Source organism: Eptatretus burgeri, chromosome 2, assembly GCF_056783735.1.
Source record: "Eptatretus burgeri isolate ZD-2024b chromosome 2, Ebu_testis_v1, whole genome shotgun sequence".
In the NCBI taxonomy this organism is placed as follows: Eukaryota; Metazoa; Chordata; class Myxini; order Myxiniformes; family Myxinidae; genus Eptatretus; species Eptatretus burgeri.
This window is the reverse complement of record NC_140962.1, coordinates 94,812,161-94,829,997: the sequence shown is the minus strand read 5'-3', so window position 1 is coordinate 94,829,997 and position 17,837 is coordinate 94,812,161. Positions and strand designations below refer to the sequence as shown.

At 43.4% G+C, this 17,837-nt stretch overlaps 2 protein-coding genes across 7 annotated transcripts in view; one reads left to right on the top strand and one right to left on the bottom strand.

The window, feature by feature from the left end:
- The window catches only part of LOC147032595 (uncharacterized), a 102,100-nt gene that overhangs the window by 21,817 nt on the left and 62,446 nt on the right, over nt 1-17,837 (bottom strand). Inside the window, exons 3-4 of one of the 2 annotated variants that reach the window (XM_085870334.1) lie at nt 5,070-5,134; nt 4,362-4,441 (exon numbers count right to left, since the gene is read on the bottom strand). The exons of the other annotated variant lie outside the window; for it this stretch is intronic. Of the exons in view, the coding sequence (XP_085726460.1) occupies nt 4,362-4,441; nt 5,070-5,134 (145 nt within the window). The remainder of the gene's footprint in view (nt 1-4,361; nt 4,442-5,069; nt 5,135-17,837) is intronic. 2 annotated transcript variants of the gene reach the window in all.
- LOC147032596 (uncharacterized) overlaps nt 3,241-17,837 on the top strand; it is a 35,033-nt gene continuing 20,436 nt past the window's right edge. For 4 of the 5 annotated variants that reach the window (XR_015055240.1, XR_015055239.1, XR_015055238.1 and 1 more), the window contains exon 1: nt 3,241-5,168. Coding sequence is in view for 2 of the 5 variants with exons in the window: in XM_085870349.1 (XP_085726475.1) it covers nt 5,086-5,168 (83 nt within the window). In the remaining 3 variants the exon portion in view is untranslated. Of the gene's footprint in view, nt 5,169-17,072; nt 17,149-17,837 lie in introns of all 5 variants that reach the window. The other variant, XM_085870350.1, reaches the window with a different exon arrangement.

The following is a 17,837-nucleotide window of genomic DNA, read 5'->3' as shown; positions in this document are numbered from 1 at the left end:
AGTTGCTCTCTTCATATAAAAACTCTTCCTCACTCTCCATGCACTGCCCTCACTCCACCACACCCCCAGGAATACCTCTGGCTACGGCTCCCCCTCCACTCCCACCTCATGTTTATATGTGTACTGTACCGTCCACCTAACAGTGATGACTCCATCTACACCTCACTATCCGAAAACATGGACCAACTTCTATATTCTCGTCCAAACTCTCTCTTCCTCTTATGTGGCGACTTCAATTGTCATCATGCCAGTTGGCTAGGTGTGGGTACCTCTCTCACCTGTCATGGCACCTCAGCAAAAGCTTTCTTCGACTCATTGGTACTAACTCAATCGGTCAACTTCCCGACCCGGAACTCAACCAATGGTACTCCATCTCTTCTGGATCTGAATTTGACAAATTTCCCTGACAATATCTGCTGCTCTTCCTCCACTCCAATCGATTCTTCTGACCACGTCCTTGTCAAGGTGGACATCTCTCTGGCTATTATCAGAGAACCACCTCACCGCCATTGAGTCTGGCATTTCACTCAAGCCGACTGGCAGGGTCTCCAAACAGCCCTCAAACTTATAGACTGGTCTCCTATCGCTACTTTCTCCAACATCAACTCATCCTGGGAATTCTTTCAAAGAAACTTGCTCTCCCTCATGCACAGATTTATCCCCTCTCGTGTTCCGTTGTCCTACCCTTCCTCCCACCCTTGGTTCACTGAAGCTTGTGGTGAGGCAGTTGTCCTGAAACAACTTGCCTTTGCCTCATGGAAAGCAAACCAAACTGAGGGCAATCTCAGTTCCTTCTAGAAAGCTCGGAACAAGTGTGTATCTACCCTCAGGAGAGCCAGGAGACAACATCTTTCTAATCTCAAGTCTGAACTCTCAAATCTCTCTCCCTCCTCAAAATCCTGGTGGCATCTAATCAAATCTGTTTCTGGTGTATGTTCCCCTCCATCCCCTCCATCCCCTCCCTTACCTGAAATGGCCGCACTGCTGATCCCGCACGTGAAAAAGCTGAATGCCTAAACTCGGTGTTTACAGCTAAATCTTGTGTCCAAAACCCGTCACATTCTCTACCCACCTTATCCTGTCGCACCCAACTGTCCCTGAACTCTGTGTCCTTTTCTCCTGACAAGGTGGAGAGCTTGCTTTCAAACCTCGAGTCAGATTCTGCAACCGGTCCAGACGGCATCAGCCCACGTGTCCTCAAAGCCTGCTCTTCTGCTCTTGCTCACCCTCTCTCTGTTCTATTCACCCTCTCATTTGCTCAAGGTCATGCCATCTGCTTGGAAATCAGCAAACATCACTGCCCTGCATAAAAAAGGTGCAAAAACAGATCCCTGCAACTACAGACCAATCATCAGCAAGGTTATGGAATCCATCATCGCTTCAGACATTAAATCTTTCCTCTTCTCCAATGGCCTGATTTCCAATCATCAATTTGGTTTCAGACCAGGTCACTTTACACTGGATATGCTGCTTCTGCTCTCCCAACAATGGATGGAGGTCCTCAATGCCAGAGAGGAAATCAGAGCCATATCCCTGAATATCATGTGCTTTTGACACAGTCTGGCTTCCTGCCCTGCTCACCAAACTCTCTTCCTATGGTATCCAAGGCCATCTCCACTCATGGCTCACAGATTTCATCTCCTGTCGCAGTTAACGTGTGGCCCTAAATGGAGTTCTTTCATCCCCTCTTCCTGTCCAGGCTGGAGTTCCTCAAGGTAGCGTTCTGGGCCCTGTTCTTTTTATGGTTTTCATCAATGATCTCTCTGACTCTCTGGAAAATCCTCTATATCTCTTTGCTGATGACTCCACCCTCTGCCGTACCATCGGTCATCCCTCAGACCGGCAAGCAGCAGCTTCTTCACTCACTGCAGATCTGGATAAAATCACAAACTGGTCCAACACGTGGAACATGTCTTTCAATCCAGACAAATCTCACACTCTCACTATGTCTCTTCGAAAGGACCGCTTTGAAACCCCCCCCCCCCATCCACTTTCTCAACAATCCTCTGGAAGAAGTCTTTTCTTTCAAGCTTCTGGGTCTCACTATCTGCCATGACCTTTCCTGGGAAAGTCACATTTCAAACCTCGCCTCCAAAGCCAGTTGCCGACTGGGAATCCTCCGTCGTGCAAAGTCCTTGCTTGGCCCACCTGAGCTCCTGACCACTTACAAAGCTTTTGTCCGCAGCCTGATGTAGTACTGCTCTCCCCTCTGGACTGGTGCTCCTGCCTCCCACCTTTCTCGGCTTCACGCTGTAGAAACCAGGGCATTTCGGATCATTGGCATCTCCCGTGATGAGGCTGAGTCTTTGGGCCTCTCACTCAATCACCGCAGGTTGGTCAGTGGTCTGTCTTCTACCGTCTCCTCTCCAGCCTTGCCCCCCCTGCTCTCTCTGCGATTTGTCCCCACCACATTTCCACACGGCGCTTAAGGTCCGCTAACAACCCCCTTCTGGTAAAACTACCAAAATCACGAATCACTGCTCACCTTCACTCGTTCATTCCTCTTTTTTCCCGCCTTTGGAATAAACTCTCACTCTATTCATTCCCATTCTTCCCTCCAGGCCTTCAAAACAGCTGTTCACCACCATCTCTTATCATCCCCCATCCAAATCCTCGATCTTTTCTACCCCCGATAATCCCCCCAAGCCCACCTCCTTCAAATTCCCTGTAATATCCATCTTCTATTCCCCATGTTCCCCGTCCCATCCCTCTCCCTTCCACAGATCTCCTAATGTCTCTGTTCCCCACTGTTTTGTCCTTCCCACTCCCACCCCTCTTGTCTCATGCCCCCCTTGCTGTGCGTTAGCTCGACACGAGCCTCGACAAGGTAAAAAACTATAAAAAAAAACAAAAAAAAACTATGCTTTAGTACTGCAAACCATTTTATATTGGTTATTTTATCATGATTGAGAGGATTAATAAATGTAAGTGGAATTAAACAAAGCGACAGAAACCAATAAGGAAGACATTTAAAGGAAAGATATTGAAATACTAAACGGATCAAAAGTAAGAAAATTAAAAAAAAGAAAAAAAATGCACCAATGAAGTTAAGAAATAAAGAGATAAAAGAAAAACGACGAAAGAACAATGAAAAAGTGAATCGATCCAATAAAGTCAGCATGAAAAGAAAAGTGTAAAGCAAAGTAATGTAAAAAAATATATCAAAAGCAAAGAAGAACAATAAAAAAAATAGGAAAAAACCTATAAGATGAGAAGATTTGCACATGGTAGGAGATTCTGCAAATGTCACATGAGGTTGCAACAGTTTACAATCACACTGGCTTTATGTCCCACTTTGGACATAATATTCTCATCAGAACGTCATAATGGTTGCCATGATCAAGAAGTCCTTCGTATGCAGCACAATGCCGTGGGTAGCATCATTGGCTGAGGGCACAGCTGTGCCACTGATGCAATACCCCTATTACCCATACACTGGTGCTCATTTCACCAACCTCAGAAGGATGACAGGCTGAGTCAACCCCACCTCGTGTTAATTCAACAGAAAAAACGGGGCTCAAACTCAGGACCCTGAGATCCCAAGCCAGCCACCTTGACCATCAAGCCTATACCAGGCTTCACAAACAAGACTGACGAAAATCAAGCAATTGCTGAAAAGTAGAGTGAAAATAAAGGTTTGAAAAGCCAGCAAATATAGAAAGAAAATGAGACAGAAACAGTTAGAGCCTGCTGGAATTCAGGAGGAGATACGAAATAAAAAACAGAGAAAACAAAGAAAGAAACAGCAAAAACAAGTCCTCACAGAGAAATAGAAACAAACAAACAAATAAATTTGAGAAGCAGTTCCTCCTCTACTTTTCCTGAAACCTAGAAAGGAGATAGCCTTCTGACCCTCCCCAGTTACTCCAGGATGCACGCATTCTTCCTGTAACCCCTTCGAGGTTAAACTCACAAAATCCAGGCTTACCACATTCCTCAACCCTTTTGTTCCTCTTTTCTCCCATTTGAGGAACCGCCTTCTGTTTGTGGAACTGTTCATTTGAAATGCTTCCCTCCAAAGCTTCAAACAGGCAGTTCACTTCCACCTCATGTCATGCCCCCAATGTTATCCCTAATCTTTTCTACCTCCATAAACCATACCTACCTCAACCTTCTTACTTACAAGTTATTGTTTCCTCCCCTCCTCTATCTCCTCTCCTGTCAGTTCATTGTTTTGCTTGTTACACCAAAGGTGGCTCCACTGTCACGAGCCTCTTTACCCTTCATCATCTCACTCTTCCATGAGCTTTGATTTCATATCCAAAATAAGTAAAAAATAGTTAGAAGATGAACTAAGTTAAAGAAGGAATGACGAAGAAACAGATCCAAACAGTAATATTATAAGTAAAAGCAATACAGACCTTGATGTCTCTGTGAGCAATGTTCATATGGTGTAATGAAAGAATGGCCTGGCCAATGTCTCGCATTGTTTCTGACGCCTCTGAGGACACAGTGAAATAGACAATGTGGTTTATGCTCCTTACCCTCAGCTTTGTACTCTTATGAAAAAGAGAATTGCAGTGTACATTTATAGTCGCCCTTACCCTCGGCTTGGAAATTCCTATTAAGGGTGTTAATTAACCTCTACTTTTGGAGCACCAGTATACAGCTCAGCTGGCAGAAGACTGTCTAATCTGAGTTCGATACCCACCGTAATTTATACATCACAAAAAATTACCAACGTGGTGCGGTGCAGGTGATGGGCCCTGCATCTCAGAGCAAGCCAATCCTGGGATGGGGATATAAAGCTGGCTGTCCGGTTCACATTTATATTGTGGACATTAACGGCCATGCGCTATCTCTCAAAATCACTGGCCCATTACCTGCTAGCACATTTGCCAAATGAAGTATACTTGTATAATGAGCACTACCTGCATTAGGTGGGAGTTGCAGGTGTGAATATGGCATTGGACAGGCCAAATATTTTTTTTTTTTTTACATATACAGGAGTTACTTCGTGACTTTGTCCATCATAACCATTTGTCAGATTGGTTGTTTCAAGCAAAACAAATAATTAGGATTCCAAATGACTGATTTTGTAATGATCTTCATGGAACTGTTCTCATTACCTCGTTCAGTAAATCCATGATCTCCACGCTGTTGAATGCGATCGAACAGCTCACCGCCTTCCATGCTGAGGAGAAAGCAAGAGCAAGGAAGATCAAGAGGTATGAGCTTGAAGCTTCTGATGTAGATAATTGTGATCTTTCTTCAATGTGCTTTTTAAATGAGTCCAACACACAAAAGCTGAACGTCAAGTGGACACCGTAAAATTCACAAAACCCCATCATTGGTTCCACTGCAGTTGCTGCCCTATTTGGGGAAGTAGAATAACTGTTACACGATGATGCAGTCATTATTAACAAACATGTTCCAGATTGTGTCACACGTTTGAAAGTTCACGAGTTGCCACTTAACGTTTCACTTACTGGAAGTTTTTACATCAATAGGTCATGTGTACGTTTCTTCAACAACAGGCACCCTTTTCAAACTATAGAGTTCATAGAACATGATATCAGAGAGTTCAAAGAACTTTATACCCTCACGGTGTTACTTTAATTTTACTTATATTTTAATAAAGATAATGATTTTAACAACTGTTAAAAAAAAACATCCGAAAGTTTAGTGATATTGAAGTCGTCCATTACCAGTCCTGAAACCGACTCTTGCACACGACACCATTGAACCATTATTCGCCCCTGTTCGACTGAGTCCAAAACGGTGGCTTATGGATTTGGTCTAGATTTTCGAGTCCATGAGTGTGTTGCATGCGTGCATCCGCTACCATATCTCGGACACGTATGGACTGATTTTATTCATAATTGGCACAAAGACAACAAATGGTGGTCTACATATTATGCACATCATTTTGTTTCACGATGCAATTAAAGATGGCCGACTGGCGGCTATTTTAGTTGTAAAATAAAAAAAACAACCCCACTGTCGAACACGTCCTCAACCATTCCTCAGACATGCATTTACCGATCTTATTCAAACTTGGCTAACAGATAACGAATTATGGCTTGCATAAGCACATCATTGTTTTTTGAAAGCAAATCGAAGATGGCCGACTGGTGGCCATTTTGTTCCTTAAATGTGTCCTCAACCATTTCTCAGACATGCATGGTCCAATTTTGTTCAAACTTAGCACAAGCTCAGTGTACATGATTGCATATGTGTGCACCTCATTTTATACTGTGATCTTCAATATAGGCATAAACAGAGACATTTGAAGGACTACCATAAAACAGACTAAAAATAAAACCACAGAGCTCTTCGTTGTGCTCTCTTCAGGTGAAATTCACACAAAGTGAATAATGAGCTAAGGAAGAAAAACAGTCGAATAGACACCTATCAGCAAAGTCTATTCCGACTGGACGTTCTCTACTGATGCGTCATCACCTCCCAAAGGTATAGGTGAGAGGAGCCTGTTCAGTGTTCAGCTCTCCAATTGGAGGTTGGAGAGTCTGAGGCGGAGCACCTAAGGCTGTTGCATAATCCTCTTCATCAACGCCTGCACCCTCTTTGGGACCTACAACCCCCTCGTGATATGCCGTCATTGCGTCGCGTAATGGGTATGCTTGCACAATATTCACAATGGATTACCCGATATTCTGAGAAAATGCGTCCTCTCGTGCAATGTCGAAGCTTCCAACGGCTGCCATAGAGGCTTTCAAAAGTTTCAAGGATGACATCGTCAACTCTGTGGCAATGGCAATTGACAGCACTGTACTGTTTGTTGTGGAAACTGATGCCTCAGATCACGCAATTTCCGCAACACTTAATCAGTCTGGCTGATCCTTTGCATTTTTCTCGAGATCTCTCTCTCTCTCTCTGGTAGTAAACAGTGACATTCAGCAGTAGAGAATGAGATGTACGCCATTGTAGAGGCTCTACGTAGATGGAGACCTTATTTGCTGGGCCATCACTTTCAACTCGTAACTGACCAAAAGATCTGTTGCGTTTATGTTTGATGGTAAAAACGCTGGGAAAATTAAGAACGACAAAATAATGAGATGGCACATTGAATAATTGTCTTTCTATAGCTCTGGCATTGTTTATCAACCTGGAAAAGACAATGCTGCAGCATACACCTTTTCATGGATCTACTGTTCAGCAATTACTGACAAGACCCTACAAGACCTCCATAATTCATTATGCCATCTAGGAGTAGCAAGAATGGTTCACTTTGTTTGCTGTCACAATCTACCCTTTTCCATCAAGGATGTTAAAAGAATGAGTGCTTCTTGTCCAGTTTGTGCTGAACTCAAACCCAGATTCCATACAGCTTCTCCAGGCACATTGATCAAAGCTACTTCACCCTTCGAGACACTAAACATTGACTTCAAAGGGCCTCTGCCTTCAGAGACAAACAACCGTTGCATGCTGATAATTGTTGACGAATCATCGAGGTTCCCGTTTGTCTTTCCATGCATTGACATGACCTCAGCAACGGTCATGAAATGTCTCTCTCAACTCTTCGCTATCTTTCGTATGCCTTCCTATATAAATTCAGACCATTCATGCTTTATATCAGATGAACTCAAACAATTTCTACATGGACTAGCAGCATTGCCACTTGCCGAACTACCAGCTATAACCCTCGAGGTCATGGACTGGTGGAAAGATATAATGGCATTCTCAATCAAATGCTGTCCAATAACAGATACGCATGATGTTGGGATTGATGATGGGATGATTGAGAATGCAAACTGTGCTGAACAGTATAATGTGGATGCGTTCAAGATATTGAGTAGAGGATGAAATATAACGCATCTCCGAATACTAGAGGCGACATTTATCACTTCCATGGACCCCGTGTTAGGTCTGCAAAAAGAGTTTGTGCACTCGCTTTGCTTATTTGTCCAAAGAAAAAGAGGAACACAAACTAATCTCACGATCGCAGATGTTGATGAAGAGGATTCTGCGACAGCCTTCGGGGCTCTGCCTCGGACTCTGCAACCTCCAATTGGAGAGCTGAACACTGAACAGGCTTGTCCCACCTAGACAGTTGGGAGGTGATGATGCAACAGCAGAGAACCTCCAATCGGAATTGACTTTGCTGATAGGTGTCTTTCAGAGTGTTGGTGGTCGTATGGCAGCTTAGCTGCCAGGGTGGCTATCATGTCGTTGATGCAGTGCCCCTCTACCAGTATACACACTGGATCTGGTACTCATTTCGCCGACCTCAGAAGGATGACAAGCTGTCAACCCCCTGGTGTATTAATTCAGCGGCCGATGGGGCTTGAACTCAGGACTCTAGGATCGCAAGCCGCCACCCTAACCACTGAGCCAACACCAGGTTTAGCCTTTCAGAGTGTTCTTCTTCCTTACCTCGCTCACTTTGTGTGAATTTCTTCTGAAGAGAACACAATGAAAAGCTTTGTTGTTTTCTTTTTAGTCTGTTTTATGGTAATGTCCTTCAAATGCCTCTGTTTATGTCTATGTTGAAGTTTATGTCTATGCTTGTAATACTGTTATAAATTCAACGGCACTTAACAGCACCGCCGTCTCAGGGGTTATATTGCCGGCTAGTTTGGCACAGGTCTCGGGTCACGCGCCTCAGATCATGATACCAACGAACACCTGGGCCTTACCAGTTGGGGATATAGACCCCGGCTACAGACTGGGTTTGATCAGAGACCGAGCGAAGTCTGCCAGTCCGTAGCCCATTTGGTTTTATATACAAATCGAGCGATTGTTCCTCAGCGTGGCACGAATATATTCAAGGCGGCAACTTTCATTTAGAAATCAATTTGATTATCTTGGCTAACTAATTTTGATTTCAACTAAATCAGCCAGATTTATTGGGGACACATCGGGGAAACACGACACAAGCAAAGCATTCATGAACGTTATCATTCACCTATAACCCGCTCTTAACTAGGGAGCTACGGATACGGGTTTCGAAGGGAGCCCTCGCAGGATACACCTTCGGCCTGGACAACATGCAGACAAGACACGGAGTACTTGGTTTGGTGCCTCATGGATGAGAGGAAAAGTGTCGAAGGCACGAATGCGGCTCGTCACAAGCTGATGTCGGATTCGAGCGCCCAAGCTCGAGCATGCAGCGTGGCAAGATGGCGCTCGTACTCCTATTGTCGGCACCGCTCGCGCATGCCGTGTGGAAAGATGGCGGCGACTTACTCCTTTTGTCGGCACCGCTCACGCACGCAGCCTCGGCACGTCCAGCCCCCGTGAGATCGACGGCACAGGAGCGAAAGTTCTATGGTATGTTCCAGCTGGTTCCCCACAAGGTCCAGTATGCGAATCCAGGCCTGGCCTGTACAGCAGACTAGGCCTAAACTGGGTGTTGGACTCTGCAGGTGGATCGATGGGATGAAAAGATGTCGTTGAGCGGTGCAGGGAGTAAGGACAGTCAGAGGCTCCGTGGTTGGGTTCAGGATGAACCTGTGGATGACCTGCAGGTTGGATCCATGGCCGAGGAGGAACAGCTCGTCGAGTCACTCCTCATAAAGCAGATTGACGACTCAACCAACTGGAAAAATCCAGTTCTTCTTGCCTTTCAGGGCGGGCCTTTTAAACCACCCCGGGGACATGTGATTGGTCCATCGTTCGAGATTGCAGCAGCTCTCCGGCAATGGGTTGCCGGCACGTCTTGTTGACTGACTGTATCAGGGCGCTGGGTGGGGGCTGGTTAGGAGAGGGGAAGGAAGAAGAAGATGCCTCTTGGTACACCACCACTGTATGAATAATGGACAGCCTGCTACACCTCCCGGCACACATGTAACGTCCGATTATCAAATAACCTGGCTAAACATGCATTTAATGGGGGATCTGGGCTAATCTTATATTTAATAACACACTAAGGCCTCATTTCCACAGCAATACATCTTTTTAATATTGTGATCTGATCAAAGATGGCCGACTGGTAGACTGGCGGCCATTTTCGTTGTGCAAAAATATGGGATAGCCTTTTAAGTCGATTCAGCAAAATTATTAAAACAATGGGGACCATTAAATTTTCTGTCTGTTTTGCTTGTTGAAATTGAAGTCCAGTACTTTAAAACTGGAGGTTTTTGGAAATATGTCAGGCGATTTGTGTTTTAAAGTCTTCAAGAATATGATTAAATTTAAATAAAATGATGATTGTGAAAGGAGTATAAATAAATTAATTCCGGTTTTCTCACCATTTTCACCGTGTCTATTCCATCACCCTATCTAACCCATTGGATGAGTTATTTAGGCCTGTCGTATGTGTCCGTTATGACACCCTTAAAATCATTAAGTTTCCTGTTTCGAATGATTTTCTATTTTGTTTGACTGCGAGACAGGCAAACAGAGTACCTTTTTTTTTTAATCTCAGACTCATAAGACAGACAGATAGACGGACAGAGATGAAGCAATTGCTTAACCCTGCTTTTCCCTTCGCATGCGCGAGGTAAAAATCATCAACATATCCAAGTCATGAAGTCACCCTTGATGTGAACTTACTCAGCAAGTATTGTCAGGTGGAGAATCACGTGGAAATGTGGGATTAACAAGTCTGAAGACGACGATGGTTCACGAGCGGTATTTGACGATGTAGATTGTTTCAGAAGTCAAGGATGAGACATAGTGATAATTTTTGACCAAGTTATAAAAATGATCAACATGATGTGGTACGAGTGACAGGTTATTAGCTGCAAAATGTCGAAAACCCGGTTTCGTTCAACAACTTTAAAAATTTGACCTTTGCATAACCTTTAAAGGTCACAAAACAATGTTGTGGACATTAAAATAAGGAAACAGGATACTTGCTCTAGCTTAATGGAGTTAGTTCGTCGAAGAAGGTCGAAAACCCGGTTCGATTCCCACAACTTTGAAAATTTGACCTTTGTGGCCTTTAAAGGTCAAAGGTCAAGGATTATGACCTTTGGTGCAAAACTTCCTCCGGAACATTCCAGGAACAATATAACGTCATATAGGCTATATGGCATTTCGCACTCCTCGGATTGTATCCATACTTTGATGAAATCAGCGTAAAAACAAACTTGAAGGGGTCGTCACGGGCAAGGTGTTCGAGATAGAGCAAAATGGTTTGAAGACTTTAGGTGGGGAATGACCTCAAGATTATGCATAAAAAATATTGTCATCTGAGCTCTCAAAGTTTGGGCGGTCGTATGATTTTTATGTCAAAATTCGCAATTTTCTAAGTTTTGACCTTGTGACCTTTACCTTGGGACGAAAATGAAAAATCGAACGACGACAAGTTTTAGATAATTCATTTTGCTATTCAAATACCAAAGAACCCATTCCATTCAGTCAATTCCCTCGGAGAAGATAGATTTTTAATCCGACTACCCCCTAAAAATGGCTATTTTTGGGCGTGGCTACCCCCACAATGGGCATAGCCACGCCCTCATCTCGGAAAACACAACCAGACATTGAAATCGAACACATAACCCAGTTTCATCAAGATCGGATCAAAGTCCACGGAGTTATGCTCTGGACAGACACAGACAGACAGACACACACAGACATAACGAATATAGTGGTCACTCTGGCTGGCGCTCGCGAACCAATAACGAATAGGGATTTTGAATCTGTCTCCCACCATTGGGTTTTTGTTGCTGAAATATAATATGGTTGTATTCCTCTCATTTTCTGTCACTATAATGCACTCAAATGCAAAATAAACTGCAAATTATATCCGCACACGTGCGAAGCGAAAAGTGGAGTTAATCAATTGATCGACCTCTTTTCTTTCTATCCTGTCGGCCATCCACAAATGTCAGTTTATGATTGAGGAACAACTTAATTTCAATTGAATGTTGTATTTTGAACACGAATTGGTGCATGGATCGGATAACAAACCTATAGTTTAGTTGTGCTTTATCTCTGAATTTTCCCAATTGCACATGTGCAGAGAGGAGTGCATGAGACAATGGTTTTCCTCTTTCTGCCTGTCTGCAGTCATACAAAATTGAAAATCATTCCACATACGAAACTTGCTGTTTTTAGGGATTCATGAAGGACACAAACAACAGGCACAGCGAACTAATGTAACGTGTTAGATAAGGTGGTGTGTTGCCACTGCATCAACGGTGGTGAACTTCCAAAATTAAATTTTTTTTATACAACCTTAACTCTATTTAAATTTAATTATATACTTGAACGCTAGAACGTAAATCACCTACCTACTGCTTCAAAAAACCTCCAGTTCTGCAGTACTTAGACGTGTTAAGTAAGGTGGTGTATAAGACTGATTCAACAATGCTAAACTTCTGGATTGTATATGACCTTTGAAATCATTATTTTATTTCAATTGAATTGTATACTGTAGCTGGACACTGCGTGGGGTAAGGCATTTTATGAACGCTCTCATTTATATGTTTGTGCGTTTACATCAGTAATTTATACCAGAGGCCTGAAGCATGAGGCCTATACCATTACAAAGGCCCATGACGTGACCATCTCCAACCTTTCGACATTTACTGATCATTTTAACAGTTCGATTGGTCATTGGCGATTGTGAATATGTCCCTGCTCCGAATAAATCTTTGGCTTCACATCAGACTAACATGGTGGCCAAATTATGCTTTTAATGGGCAGAAGAAATGTAACACACAAACAGATCATTTGGGCTCATGAGGAGAGGAAGAGGGGGGGGGGTGGTTTGGCTTTCAAGGGTCAGGTGAGAAGCATCGTTTCCTCTGCACCAATTCCAGGGAACTCCTCCTCTTCCCCTCTGTGCACCCAACTTTATGGCCTTGGGGAGGTCAACAATGACGCAACAGGCCCCATCGCCTCAAACTCACCATTGGATGCTGCTTTGATCAGGTGGGCGGAATGACACCCACTACTCTTCACCCCTGATGTTCTGAGGTGGGGGCCCCGTCCCGCTAGTCTGGTGACTTTTCCAACCAAACTAGTGCCACAAGGCCTAGGGAAATGCTAAAAGTGATATTGTTGCAGTTTTGCAAAACCGCACTCCTCCAAGGAAATGGCATGCAACATACAGCGATCCCAAGGCAGTTATTTCATTAATGTGTTTAGTTAGTCCTTTCCATATGTCTAGTGGGTAAACAGGAAAGATGCGTTGCATCGGGATTTCAGTTAGGTCTTCAATCTTCAATCTCTGCTTATTCCACTCCTTTACCCTACTTTGTCTCTCACAGGAAGCACGCAAGCAAGCATACACAGATGATAAAAGGAACCAAACAAAGCACTGCGAGGCGTATTTGCATCTGCACGCCATTTCCCATTCAAAACTGTGCACCAATTTCCAACTGCCATACCACCTCAGACCTTCCTTCTGCTTACCATGCTATTACAACATTCACCATAACCACTCCACACGTATCCCCAAAATCCCCACAACAACTTACCTTCACGTCTTCACGACAAACGCCGCAGTAATGAACATCTCCCTCTTCACTACAGATGCTGCCATTATGAGCATCCCCTTCCCCTTCGCCGCAACACCACATTTACAATCGCCTCCTGCAATGCCACAACATACTCTCACCTCTCTACAATCACCGCACCTGCCACCTATTCTTCGAACACTCACTTCGAAGGACGCTGAGGGAACGAGTCGTCGGGTTGTTTCGGGGTATAACTCGAAGCACGAACGTGCGCTGGAGTTCATTCAAAAGAGTTCAGGTAGTACTCGGATTTCCCTAAATAACCACATTTGGATGGAGGCCAGCACACATTCGGGGCCAGAAAGCACCTCCAAAACACCTGACCCCATCTTAATCTTGGAGCTCTGATGCGTGGCCAGGTCAGTGAGTGAATGTGGCAATTTTTCGGTTTCTGGGCCTGGCGGGGCATGGCTACGGCACAAGATGACCGCTGTGGACCAATGGGGAGGCTTGAAATTGCCAACAGCCCCTTTTGATCCGACTCTTAGCTCTTCCCTCACTCATAGCTCATAAAAAGAGCAAATTCAGTGGAGACAGAGTCAGACATCATCATGCCGGTCAGACTGCGGCAGACCTTCAGACCTCGCCGGGAAAGAAGACATCGACAGATGGCTCAAAGAGGGCAAGCTTCAACGCCGAGTGAGTAACACGAGTTAGGGCGAAGCAAGTGACTACGACTTCGGGCCGGGACCATTACCATTTCATCGACGCTCAGTTCGGCTGCATCCAGCAGCCACCAGTCACATGTACAGATTCTTACACCACTCCATTGGGGTCTTTCTCTTACACATCTTTATCTACCCGCTATCTCTTGTCTGAGGTGAACACATAAGTAATCGGCATGGGCAAGTCCCGACCAACCGTTCCTTTCAAAGCGAAACAACCGTTCTTTTCAGAGTGAAACCACCATTCTTTTCAGTGAACCTCAGTGACTCGCACCTCACACCTTCCCCTTACACCACGCTGCATGACACACTGCACTACACTCACACTTCTCACTCCTACACCATAGACACCTTCAATTTTCTCCCTTCTTCCCCCTTCCTAAGTGTTTCGGTTGTGCAGGACGCCGACTGTGCCAGGTATTAAGAGGTCACTAATCCTCAACTGCTCTTATCTCTCTGGGCTTTCTCTAATTTTCCTCGGGTTGTGTGTGCGTGCGTGATGGCGCCTGTCATAGCATTAGTTAAGAATGTATAAGTTCATTCGAGGTAATTCTGCACCGTCTTATTTTGTGATTATTGCATTTATTTTGCTACACTATGAAATCCTTGCTTTTCCCTGCTGTACATTTGTGAATAAATCCCTTGCTGTGCCACATAACTTTCCTCACTTTGTTAAATAAATGTGCCCAGCTTGTTTTTGTCTTTTACTTCATTGGTCTAGCATGGTCCATACCATAGCATAGCCGGGACGTTATACCCAAAGATCTGCTTATTAGCCGGTATGTACTTGGCAGCTCCGCTCAGGTGCACCTGAGACGGTAAGTAACGCAAGTACACATTGAGGGCGTGATTCCCCGATAAGGCGACTATGTGTTTCTCGTTCAACAGTTGTCAGACGGAGAACACTGGGTCACGTCGTCAAGTTATTGGTGTTCGTGGTCGATTAGCGACCCGCTGCAACACAAAGTTATTTGTGTGCGAGTCCCGGTGAGTCCAGAGAGGAACTCGGGACAGCTTCTCTCTAGTAGTTCCCCGCCACTCCGGGGCTGCGACAATAGTTAAAACTATTTACAGAGCGTAAAACAATATAATGGGCTCAAAAAGGGTTGATAATTTTAGATGCACACATTGGGATGGGTGGACATCATCTAACTAGACATAAAAGCGATGTATATCAAACTATGTAGAACAGCACTCAGAAAAGTGAATACCTCCACTAGGCTGAAAAATTTATGTTCTTTATCCCATCTTTTGGCCAGATCTGCATCTGGACCTGAACCAAAATCTAATCAGCTTGTTCTTGTCACTTAACCAACTCATCAACCAAGTTTTGCAATATCATGCTACATATCATTTTTAGCCCTATCTCTCAATTGTGAATAATCACTTTCAAAAATTGTAGTTTCCTGATCAAGATCATTACTAAAATGTCATCATTTTATCCCTGCTTCACACCCAAACTGTCCACCACGCTTTGTCTGAATCCGTCCATAATTTGTTTTGATATATCCTGCTCACAGCCAGATAGACAGACTGACAAACAAACAAACAGGGGTGAAAACATAACATAATTATTTCCTTCACGTTTAGTCTAGACATTCATTTTAAGGAAATAACTGCTCTATACTGAGCTTTGTTCACCCCTAGAAGCCATTTCCACAACATCATGAACAACCTACTAGGGGTGTTGATAACCATCACCCTTTGGAAATCGTCCAATATTTTCTCACGACTTTGCAAACTTGTTCTAAAATAGTTGTTTTGCAGAATAAGTCGAGGAATATTATTCGAGTGCATAAACAGTACATTGTTGCTCTTGTTTTGAGAATGAATGTTAATTTTACGTCTAAATAAGTAGTTGTGAGGCTGAGGTTCAATTTGGGAGCGCAGTTCCTTGACTCCTCGAGGCGTCGTACTATCGGATCATTCAGGATGTGCTGCTCGAGTGCGATAAGCCTGTGCCACACTCTTTGCTTATTCTTTGCATCAATGTTTCTCACTTACTCGGAGATTCTGTTCTACAGCGTGAAAATCAACACACCTCGATAATTCTCATATATCAACACACGAGTTTTCCATCGATTAACTCACAAGCGTGTGTTGCAGAGAAGCCTGTTCTATATCTTTATATGTTCACCACGAAACCCCAAACAACGTAATTTCTGATCAAGGGTCCCAAACGATTGCGTACTTACTTTTGAGTGTTTTTTCTTTCGACTAAACACGCACGTGAATGGTGACTTACGTAAAAGGTCTTGAGTATAAGTAAAGTTTTCATCACACAAAACAGTAGGTGCTTGTGCAAGGATTGACTCGTTTGATTACCGGTCGAATATATAAAACAGACATTTCGATCCAAATTGACTTGCAAAAGTGGACAAGAGAATGATGTCAAACATTACATGACCGTTCGACTGCAATATCAAGGAGCCAAACTCTTCACTTGTAAGTTGCATTCGTTAATGTCGAATGTAAGTATTTTGTTATTTGTATGACAGTGTTTGTTTAACTTTCACAAAGCTAAGTGTCCTATTAAGTGATATGAATGCAAGAGACATTTTAGGAGCTGAATTATGGTGGATTTCCTCCGACCCCAATACAAGTGCATTGCAAAACAGTTCCACAATGTGGAAACTTTATTTTGTGGAAGTCATCTACCTATATCATTACACCAAGTAAGCCTTTATATGGTAGCTTCTTGGATTTGCAAAAAAAATGTCAATGCATGGTGTCTTTTTTTGGTTTTATTCTTCATGCAAAACCTTGATTGCTTTTATAGTTCTTGTACATTTTTTAACCTCTTGAAAGAGGAATCACTTTTTTATTATTATTACCTACATGTGAGACAATTTCAGTACTGAGCAACGCTTGTAAAATTTACAATGGAAAGAATGGATTTTTTTTTTAAACTGGTTTAATTTGTGATTTTGGGTTGGCAGGATAGCCTAGAGGTATGTACACTCACCTTTGAGTTGTACAGCCAGGGGTTTGAATCTCGACCGAGTTATGAACTGTCATCCTGCTGTTCCTCATGCAGGGTGATGTTTCAACATGTGTTCTGTCCATCAGATGGACATAAAGTCAGAGGACCTGTCTTCCAGCGTTGTTTGTTGGTAGGTGTTAAAAATCCCACAGTGTCTTTCACAAAGATTGGGTGAGTTATCAATGGCTACCTGAACAAATTCTAAATAACTGTCACCTTTAGTTGAGTATCCTGTGACAAAGTTGCTTTTTCAACTTTCAAGGATTCGTTTTGAATTCCTGAAAAGTGTTGCGACTTATCATGAATGCCCGAAAGCTCCATGAAGATTACGAGCATCCTCTAATATTTTAATACATTGTTACTGTTGTTTACAAACAGTTCATGTGCAGCACTGTTTCATGCACACCTGAATTTTGTGCAGCTGTGATGCAGCACAGGTAGAGAAACACTTTCAGGAATGATCCAAGCTATTTATTATCTGAAGTATAACAGAGTTGTGGGACAAGAATGGAATATTTTGTTATATTGATAATGTCCAAGGATAATCTGTTCTCTCAACAATATGGAACACTGTAATATAGAAATAGAAATTGAATTGTGAAGTGTTTCAAATAGTAGTAGTAATAGTAAGCCTAGTGTTGGCTTAACGGTTAAGGTGTTTTGAGTTTGAGTGCCTGTCATGCTGTTGAAATAAGATCAGGTGGGTTGAGTCAGCCTGTCATCCTTCTGAGGTCAGCAAAGTGAGTACCAGCTTACCGGTAAAAGGGGCACTGCATCATCAGCACAGGCGTGCTTCCAGAAAATGATGCAATAAGCAGC